This window comes from Heptranchias perlo, chromosome 10 (genome assembly GCF_035084215.1).
Source record: "Heptranchias perlo isolate sHepPer1 chromosome 10, sHepPer1.hap1, whole genome shotgun sequence".
In the NCBI taxonomy this organism is placed as follows: Eukaryota; Metazoa; Chordata; class Chondrichthyes; order Hexanchiformes; family Hexanchidae; genus Heptranchias; species Heptranchias perlo.
The window spans coordinates 73,818,528-73,829,147 of record NC_090334.1 but is presented as its reverse complement, the minus strand read 5'-3'; the positions used below and the strand labels follow the sequence as shown (position 1 = coordinate 73,829,147).

At 41.2% G+C, this 10,620-nt stretch overlaps 1 protein-coding gene across 2 annotated transcripts in view; it reads left to right on the top strand.

Annotated features, from left to right (window-relative positions):
- The first annotated feature begins 348 nt into the window (after nucleotides 1-348).
- Nucleotides 349-10,620, top strand: part of LOC137326698 (serine palmitoyltransferase 2-like) — a 135,704-nt gene continuing 125,432 nt past the window's right edge. For both annotated transcript variants that reach the window (XM_067992026.1, XM_067992025.1), the window contains exon 1: nucleotides 349-511. In XM_067992026.1, coding sequence (XP_067848127.1) covers nucleotides 377-511 — 135 coding nt within the window. In that variant the 5' untranslated portion in view covers nucleotides 349-376. The remainder of the gene's footprint in view (nucleotides 512-10,620) is intronic.

Here is a 10,620-nt window from a genome sequence, read left to right as displayed (position 1 = left end):
CCGTTCGCTTTCAAGCCCGCCAGCTGTTTCGGGTTGTACGTATTTCGCGGGTTTCCGTGGCGGGGGTGGAAAGGCCAGAGCAGTTGGCGCGGAGGGAGGTGGAAAAGAATTCTTGCCGGAAAAGGCGACGGCAGGCGTACAGTCCAGCAAAGAGTAACGGCAGGAGGAAAGCAGACCTTGTAGGGGGCAACAGCGACCGAGGGAAGCGGACCGCGTAGGGGCAACAGTGCGGACCGAGTAGGGGCAGCAGTGACTCGGAGAAGCGGACCGAGTAGGGGCAGCAGTGACTCGGAGAAGCGGACCGAGTAGGGTGGAGTGGATGTGGGGGGGAGGGGAAAGGTGGGCTTGTGGTAACCGGGGTGAAGAGGCGGAGAGCATGGCGAGCAAACTGGCCCCCAACGGGGATATTTACAGCACCGTCAACGGCTTCATAGAGAAAGTGCAGTCGGAGAGCAAAGTGACGGCCAGGAAGAACGGTTTCGTGAAGCCGGCGTTCGCCCAAAACGGAAAGGTAAGGCAGAAGCGTGGAGGGAGGACCCAGGAATGTGGGTAGAAGACCTACCTGAGGAGGTGTTAGGGGAAGAGTAACTAAGAAGGTGGGTGGGATGGCCCTGCGTTGGGTGTGCTGTGGAGAGAGGCGTGTCTTGGGGGGGGGGGGGTGGGATGTTATGGAATGTGCTGCGAGGCATGGGATGACCTAAAGATCCAAGCTCAGGAGAGGCTTGGACCATATCGAAATGTCATGCAGAAGACCAGAAAAAGTGAAGAGAATAACTTGGGGCTTGTAATGCACCTCTTGGGTTTGGCTTTGATAAAATATGAAGTACTTTGGGCTGTATAATTATTTTATCACTAGCCAATGTGTAAATTAAGTTCTGAGTGAGACTGAGCCAGCAAAAGCAATTTGGCTACATTTTGTGTTAAATGTTGAACAAACTTTAAAACTTGACGATTAGAAAGCAGTGGTGTGGCTTTTGAGGAAACTAATCTTGCCTGAGATCCCTGTTATGAATAATTTGGGTAATTAAAACATTAACTTGTCAGAGTTATCACTTTAGAATTCATGGAATCACAAGAGGCAGTTTAGACCATCGTGTCTGGTGGTTCTTTGCTAGAGCCTCCTTAAATAAATCCCATTGCCCTGCTTGGTATAGCACCTTTTGAAATATCTCCTTATATGCAAAAACCTTATGTATAAACAGAATTAACAATTCCTGCATGTTGCCTTGTTAGAATTCTACTATTTACAGTACATTGTAATAGTGCTGTTGCATCACTTAATGGTAAATTATTTTGACCTGCCACAATGCTAAAGCTCTGAAATAAAAGCTTCTAAACTTAAAACCACACGTCTTTAAATGTTCCTCATTTGATTAAAAAGAAAAATTTTATTTGCTGATAATTCAGTATGAGCCCTTGCTGAAGGGGTTGGATGTTCACTAAAGTAGTGAACAAAAATTGTCACTGGCTTATTTTAGGAGAGCGCACACTTAGCCTTACATTGACTATTATATCAACAACAACTACTTGCATTTATATAGCTCCTTTTACGTAGTAAAATGCCCCCAAGGCGCTTCACAGGAGCATTATCATACAAAATTTGACACCGAGCCACATAAGGAGGTATTAGGACAGGTGACCAAAAGCTTGGTCAGAGGTAAGTTTTAAGGATGGTCTTAAAGGAGGAGAGGGGGGGTGGAGGGGTTAAGGGGGGGTGGAGGGGTTAAGGGGGGGAATCCCAGAGCTTAGGGCCTAGGCAGCTGAAAGCACGGCTGCCAACGGTAGAGCGATTAAAATCGGGGATGCACAAGATGCAAGAATTGGAGGAGCACAGAGATCTGGGAGGGTTGTAAGGCAGGAGGAGATTAGAGATGGGGAGGGGCGAGGCCATGGAAGGATTTGAAAAAAAAAGAGAATTTTAAAAGAGGCATTCCCAGACAGGAAGCCAATGTAGGTCAGCGAGCACAGGGGTGATGGGAGCATGGGACTTGGTGCGAGTTAGGATATGGGCAGCAGAGGTTTGGATGAGCTCAAGTTTATGGAGGTTGAAAGATGGGAGACCAGCCAGGAGAGCATTGGAATAGTGCAGTCTGGAGGTCACCAAGGCATGGATGAGGGTTTCAGCAGCAGATGAGCTGAGGCAGAGCGGAGACTGGTGATGTTACGGAGGTGGAAGTCGGTGGTCTTGGTGATGGAGCGGATATGTGGTTGGAAGCTCATCTCGGTCAAATAAAACCGAGGTTTTGAACGGTCTGATTCAGCCTCACAGTGGCTGGGGAGAGGGATGGAGTTGGTGGCTAGAGAACGAAGTTTGCAGCAGGGACCAAAGACACTGGCTTTGGTCTTTCCAATATCGATAAATCATAACGACATATCTAATGATTCCCACACCAAGCAGTGGAAATTTCATATTTTTGTATATATAATATTACGGGTGATGTCAGCAATTTACAAGTGACAGTCAAGAGCAAGGGAGTGGGACTAATTGGATAGCTCTTTCAAAGAGCTGACATGGGCACGATGGGCCTAATGACCACCTTTTGTGCTGTAAGATTCTAAGAGTTCCCCCCGCCCCTCCAAGTTAATAAAAATGATAATCACTCTACCTGTGTGGGTGGGTTCCTTTATTAGGTTATTGTCCCAAGTTATTAAGTCTTCTAATTTAAACTTTTGCTACTTGATTTCTAAACACAAGTCCCAGATGTTGGTGTCTTTTTAATAATTGCTTTGATCTAACTAAGCAGAAAGTGAGCTTGAAGCAAGACTAGGTCAAATTCTTAGTGATGTGGAAGAAAGTAAAATGTCGCAACTGTTTTTAAATCGATTTAATTGCTCTTAATATCCAGCATATTGGGTTTTTTTGCCTGTCAATTTTCACCTGTCCCCTCCTGAAGGGGTTGGTCTTTGCTGGGATATGGTTTTATGGGGACTCCCTGGTATCTCCAGACAAGTTTATAGTTCCTGTACTGCCTCAGCTAATTCAGTCCAGATCAAAAATTCTCCTAGTCTTTAAGGCCTAGCCTACTGGATAAATCCATCAATCATCGGGAACAGGGGTCCTGTATATTTGTGCTTTCTCTTTGGGCTTAATAATCAATATTAACGCAGTAACCCAAGAAGACATTGTTCACACATTGAGTTCTAAGGCTCCTTTTTACGTTTATTTAGGACATCATGTCTGAGATTTATGTTTGTGTTCGAATTAGATTCACACCTACCTGTCAGTGGATAACAAAAATTGTAAATAATTTGTGCAAGGTTATTATGAACCAACTTAGAAATTCTGTTTTCTTTTGTAAACAATTGGTGGATTTTGTTTCCTCAGAAGTTAATTGTGTTCTGGAGGTTCCTGTATGGTTCTGTAGTTTTTTTTAAATGTTGAGAACTCTTTGCCACAGTTCTTTGTGTGTATTGTTATGCAACATTTCTTGACATCCAATCTGTATGTTAGGTTGCCGAACTTGTTCTGTGTTTTCTGGATTGTATTGGGAGTGTGATTATAATGCCACACCTGGAAACAGAGTTTTGAAATGATTCAGCTAATTGTCTTATATCTTTCAAGTCTTGTATTGACTAAGATATTTTATGAAATATTCTTTTTACGGCAATGAAAGTTCCCTGGAAGTCTTTTTTTAAAATTGTTTCTTGTAGTAACTACATGGAGTTTGATTTATTTTACCCACTACTAGAAGGGTTATTGTGTGCACAACTGTCTGTCTGGATTAGGGGTATAACAGATTTGTAATTAGTCAACACATTTCATGGTTGGTGACCAGCATGGTAGTGCCGGTTTTGATTTACAATTGCCTTAATTCAGTATAATGCTGTGAGTGTTTCAATTTTTTCCTGATATAAAAAAGCTCTTTGCAATTTTCAAATACATTGCAATAACACTATAGCTTTATGGAGAAGAGGCACATGTCACTTCTGTCCAACTTAATTGAAAACAAACTAAATGGAGACAGGTTTTCTATTTAATAAAGAATTGAATAGCTAGTGAAGGAGTTTCCCAACATGGCCCAGATGGGATGAAATCTTGCTGAGGAGGAAATAAAATTTCACACATGCTTGTTATAGACTTCAGGTCTGACTGAGGCAGAATGCAGTTAGTGCTGAGTGAGGTGCAATGGAAATCGTTGCCTCTTCACAGAAACAATTACTTCATTTTCTAATGGAGTTCTGTAGATAAATCTGCATTAAAACATTGATTGGAGACAAGCATTATGTACCTGTGATAATTTGGTAAATGCTTTGCTCGTCCCATGAATGTTGTCACTGATCTTGGGATATTTCCCTTTGTGCTCATTCCTGATTATTATCAACCTAGTGTTTACAATGTAATTTGTTTTTAAAAGGAGCATTATAGCACCAAGCTTAAGAGTAGTACTTTATGGTCATTATATACACAATTAACTGTACTTAAATTCCAATCCAATGCTCCTGCTGAACGCATTTGGATTTCGTGGAATTTTTGGTTTTCTTATGGCTGTTCTGCCCAGTGACACATCTTCCATTGAAAACAAATGTTAGTACTGTTAAATCTCAGCAACTGCATTACTACCATACTGCAATTGTCACCAACAATCTAAGCAGGCTTTACCTGGGTCTCGAGCGGTTATTGGAAAGCAAGTTGTTTCATCCTATTGGCCTTTCCTTGGGCCTACAGTTGGTGGCACATGGTAAAATAAATAGGGAGGAAGCAGCGCTTGGACATAAGGAATCTGTGCTTGAGTACAGCAGTTCTTCCAGAAATCCAGCAGCAAAATAAACAGTCACTCAAGTCATTGAGATCTTAATTGTATATCCATTAATGTATAGATAGTCCATAGAATTTATTACTGATCAACTGCAGACTGTTTCTTGGCACATCAGTGGTAATGGCATCAGTCATTAATCCCCTTGCTGCTGACACTAACTCTGCTTAAAGCAGGAATTAATTAGGGCCCTTGATTTACTGTGACGTGTGTCAATTTCTGTTATTAAATAGTATTCTGGGATCATTGCCACTGTTGTGGAAATAACATTCTGCGATTTCAACTATTTTTTTTGTGAAGACTCTAAATCAGTCGCTTCAATATAAAAAAGGTTGCAGATTAGTTTTATGATCAATCCTCAGGACCCTGCTTTCAGTTGCAGCCATGTTAGCCCTCTTGGGTATTCTTGATAATTTATACCACAGCAAATAAATACTGCAGTAATGTGAAAACTATGTTTAACTGTTGTATCCAGTAAAGTGTTGAAACACTAAGAAAGCATCAATAAATTAAAATGCTAAAGTGTATGTTAAGATACCCCTCCTTCATTAGGTGATTTCGTATATGTATATAGGTGTGTATAGATAATAGTATATGTGGATCATTATAGTGGTGCTGAGATTACACTTCTGAAGGGAATATGATTTGCATGAAATCACAAAGTGCCACAGTGGAACACTGTATAACTTGCATCTCCCTTCTAAGTGTTTCTCTTGCTTTTCTCTTATTTTTCCTTGTGACTCTTAGTAAAGCCTGAAATAGCTATGGGCAGCTTGCACATTAGAGAATAACGGATATCTGAGAATATTTGAGACAATAATCAGATAAAAAGTAAATTAATCCTAAAAAAAGAAAAAACGTGCAAAAATTATCTGCTTGTCTCAGTGTTAGCACTCTTGCCTGAGTCAGAAGATTGTGGGTTCAAGCCCCACTCCAGGACTTGAGCACATCATGTAGGCTGACATTTTAGTACAGCACTGAGGGAGAGTGGCATTGTCTGAGGTGCCACCTTACAGATGGAAAATTAAATAGAGGCCTCGTCTCCCTTCTTCAGATGGGTGTAAAAGAAATTGTGCCATTTTTTTCCGAAGAGGAGCGGGGAGTTCTGCCAGTGTCCTAACCAGCAACACCAAACCGATTAACTAGTCATTTATCTCATCCTGCTGGCTGCTGCCGTGGCCGAAAAACAGTGACTGCACTTTCTTTATGGTGGCTTTCATGTCCTCGGGATGCCCTGAAATGCCTCAAAGAATTATTTTTTGAAGACTAGCAACTGTTGTTTTTGTAGATGAATTTGACAGCAGGGTCCCACAAATAGCAATGAGATGGGTAACCAGTTATTGGTGCTAGTTGAGGAATGAATGTCGGGCAGGTGGCTGGGAGAACTCCCTGCTCTTTGAAAGAGTGATCTCACCCAAACGATGGCACCTCTGACAGTGCAACACTCCTTCGATACTGTTGAGCACATAATCTAGGCCGACACTTCAAGTCCTGGAGTGGAACTTGAACCTACAACCTTCTGACTTAGGCAAGTTGACTGAGGTTAAAATAATGCCATTAAATCCCAACTTGCTATTGGTTTAAGTTCAAGTATTCAGAAATGTATAGAAAATTGAGTTTTGGTTCTGTGTTCCGATGCTGGTAGCTGTCTCAGTAAACAGCGGCTGCCAGTGCACTTATATAACCGACGCTGGTATATTTATTATGCAGAATTCTAACTTAATTGTAATTTTTATGGAGAAATAATTTGTGTTTGATTGTCAGGAAAGTCTGACCAGTAAAGATTTACTTTGTTAAACAGATTGGTTTTTATAGTGCTTAGTCACTTATCACTTAAAATCTGCTTTCCAAATGACAACCCATTTAATAGTAGTATTGTTGTATCCCCGATTTTCATCGCTGCACCTTCAGCTGCTGAGGCCCTAAGCTTTCGAATTCCCTACCTAAACTTCTTCGCTTCTTACCTCCTTTAAGACATTCCTTAAAACCTACCTCTTTGACCAAGCTTTTGGTCACCTGCCCTAATATTTCCTACGTGGCTCAGTGTCAAATTTTGTTTGATGCTCCTGTGAAGCGCCTTGGGATGTTTTACTACAGTAAAGATGCTTTACAAATGTAAAGTGTAAATTGATGTAGCAGTCACTTATAGTGATCAGTGTAGTTCGGTTACGGTGATCATTTTAGTGGCCATTTCTCATTGTTGAAAAGCAATTGCCTGAGTTGTAACATCACTAATCTGAGTCACCTAGCATTTGAATGCATTGCTAAAAGGCTGTTAATTGTCCTTAACTGGTTAGCAGTAAAGATCCCTGAGGACTAACGGAAGACTTTGCTGATGAGCAGTGCTGCCTAGCTGTCAGTAGTACAGTACTTTGAACAGTTAAGTATCATCCTGCTCAGAATGCCAGCATGGTTGTAGAACAATGTGTGTCGAAAATGTTTCATGGCAAACTAGGGACAAGCAATAAATGCCAGCCTTGCCCACACCCTGAGAATGAATTAAAAAAGGAAAAAAGAAAAATATAAGCACTAACATTCTTTTCATAGCGCTAACACTCTGAACAGCACATTGGGCAAGAGCAGCTGAGTAGCTGTTTAAAGTGTCTGTGAGTGCTGAGAAGCACTACTCAGCAGTGCAGTTGCAGTGCACATTGTGGATCATGGGATCAGCAGTAACTCATCTGTGATTACTACTTGATGATAATCCGTCAGTTGAAGTGATCATTTGGGCCTATCTGCCAGTTCCTGTGGCTCAGGTGGGTGCTAAAAATCCCATTGCACTATTTGAAGAGCAGGCAGTACTCCCGGCCAAAGTTCACCCCTCAACCAACGCCGCTAAAAACAAATTAACTGGTCACTCATTTCATTGTTTTTGAGGCCTAGATATCGTGTGCAAAATGATATGTATGTGAAGCACTGTGATGTTTCTAAGGCACATTGTGCTGTTACACAAATACAGATCCTATCTACTGGCCAAATTAATCGCTGACAGGATTTCACTGTGTAACTAGCTTAAACATCTGTTGATATTTCTGTCATTTCTAAACTGTTAAAATAGAGTAATTTGGGAGCTTTATACATGATACTACTGTTCAAGTAGTAGTAGGTGTTTGAGTGACATCGCAGGAACTGCAGCAGCTAGATGTGCTTCATGGTACTTTTTTTAAAACCACAAATGGAAGAATGATAAAAGGGCAAGATTACGGTTTCTCAAGACACTGAGCAAGCAGTGGTTGTGAATAGCTTAAATAGTGAGGGTGTGCAAATGGAGCCTACACAAGTGTGCCCTATCATTGATTGAAGCTTGACCAGCAAATTATACAGGAGCTGGAAATGAGATTATGGTTTCACAAAACATGGATAACACTAAGCCTGGTATATGTTGAACCGTTGACTAAATTGCTTAAATGGGAGAAAAGGATAATGTCAAGGTGACATGGTAAAACAAAACTAAACCTAATTCTGATTAAAGTAATCTGGCCAATAATTATGCAATGTTATTTTTGGGGACCTGTTAACCAGAAGACTTGACCCATAATTGCTCTGTATTACAGCAAACACCTCGATCCCCTCCTGCAACTACTGGCTAAATGATTAATTCCCTCAAAGAAGTTTACATACTTTTTAAAAAAAAAATAGTCACTGCATAGCATTCTCACCTAAATGACGATAAAAAAGCTTTATCCTTTAGACAAAAAGGAAAATGCTTTTAAGTGCTCAATAGCTTATAGGTTTAATAGAAATTTTCATTAGAAAACAAATAGCTTGTATTCTGTGTCGAGAATAAATGTTGACTGATATTGTTACAAGATTGCACACTTGAGGGATTTGGATAGCTCCATAAGATTTCATAAATATCTGAATCCTTGAAATGTGTGAGCTATGTGCTGTTGGTTTTCATCTCCTGTTGTGTGCATTGTGTGTTATAAGATTGCTACCATTGCTTCACATGTTCTAGCTAAGAACTTTTGTCTGTGTACCAATTTCTCAGGAACATTTTTTAGAATAAAGGCTTGAGAGTATTTGTGTAGTAATGTATCAAGTGGTCCAGATGATTTCCTACACAAAGAAGCAATTTATCACCATCTTCAGAAGCGTTACACATGTTGCTGCTCTGTTCCTCTACTTCTCCACTTAACCAATCGACTGTCTCTGTGCTGTCCGGCTCCTTGTCTGACATCTGGCCTTGGATGAGTCCCAACTTCCTCCAGCTCATGGGACTAGGAGTAGGCCATTCAAACCCTCCAGCCTGTTCTGCCATTCTGTTTAGATCATGTTTGATCTGTAACCTCAACTCCATTTACTTGCCTTTGCTCCATATCCCTTGATGCCCTTAACAAAAATCCACTGATCTCAGTCTTGAAAATTTCAACTGACCCAACATCCACAGCTTTTTGGGGAAGAGAGTTCCATGATTAGATCACCTCTCAACAGAAGGGAATACAAACCTAGTTTATGTAACCGGCCCTCATAATTTAACTCCTTTAAGCCCTGGTAAGGGTTTAGCATCTTTGAAAGTAGATAAATGGTCAGGTCCAGCTGAAATGTATCATAGGCTGTTAAAAGAAGCAAGGGAGGAAATGGTGGAGGATCTGACCATTTTCCAATCCTCCCTGACTACAGGCGTGGTACCAGAGGATTGGAGGACTGCTAACTTTGTACCGTTGTTTAAAAAGGGAGCTAAGGATAGACCTAATAATTATGGGGCAGCCTGTCTAACCTCAGTGGTGGACAAATTATTGGAATCAATTCTGAGCGACTGGATAAAAACTGTCATTTAGAAAGGCACAGATTAATCAAGGACAGTCAACATGGATTTTTAAAGGGAAAGTCATGTCTGACCAACTTGATTGAATTTTGTGAGGAGGTAACCAGGAGGGTCGATGAGGGTAGTGCATTTGATGTAGTTTACATGGATTTTAGCTAGGCTTTTGACAAGGTCCCACGTGGCAGACTAGTCAAAAAAGTAAAAGTCCAAGGGAAAGTGGCAAATTGGATCCAAAATTGGCTCAGTGGCAGAAAGCAAAGGGTAATGGCCGGGTGTTTTTGTGAGTGGAACACTATTTCCAGTGGTGTTCCGCAGGGCTCAGTACTAGGTCCCTTTTTTTGTGGTATATATTAATGATTTAAACTTAAATGTAGGGGGTATGATTAAGAAGTTTGCAAATACAAAAATTAGCTATGTGGTAGTGAGGAGGAAAGCTGTAGACTGCAGGAAGATATCAATGGACTGGTCAAGTGGGCAGAAAAGTGGCAAATGGAATTCAATCCGGAGAAGTGTAAAGTAATGCATTTGGGGAGGTCAAACAAGGCAAGGGAATACATGATAAATGGGAGAATACTGAGAGGTGTAGAGGGAGAGGGACCTTGGAGTGCATGTCCACCGATTACTGAAGGTAGCAGGACAGGTAGATAAGGTGTTTAAGAAGGCATACAGGATACTTTCCTTTATTAGCATCTCCACACCATTCCTTAGCCGAGGCATAGAATATAAGAGCAGGGAGGTTATGCTAGAACTGTATAAAATATTGGTACTTGAGTACTGTGTACAGTTCTGGTCACATTACAGGAAGGTTGTGATTGCACTAAAGAGGATGCAGAAGAGATCTGAGGATGTTGCCAGAATTGGAGAATATTAGGTAAGAGGAAAGATTGGATAGGCTGGGGTTGTTTTCTTTGGAACAGAGGAGGCTGAAGGGTGATTTAATTGAGGTGTATACAATTATGAGGGGCCTATTTCCCTTAGACAGGTCAATAACCAGGGGGCATAGATTTACAGTAATTGGTAGAAGGATTAGAGGGGAGCTGAGGAAAAATGTTTTCATCCAGAGGGTGGTAGAGGTCTGGAACTCACCATCTGAAAGGA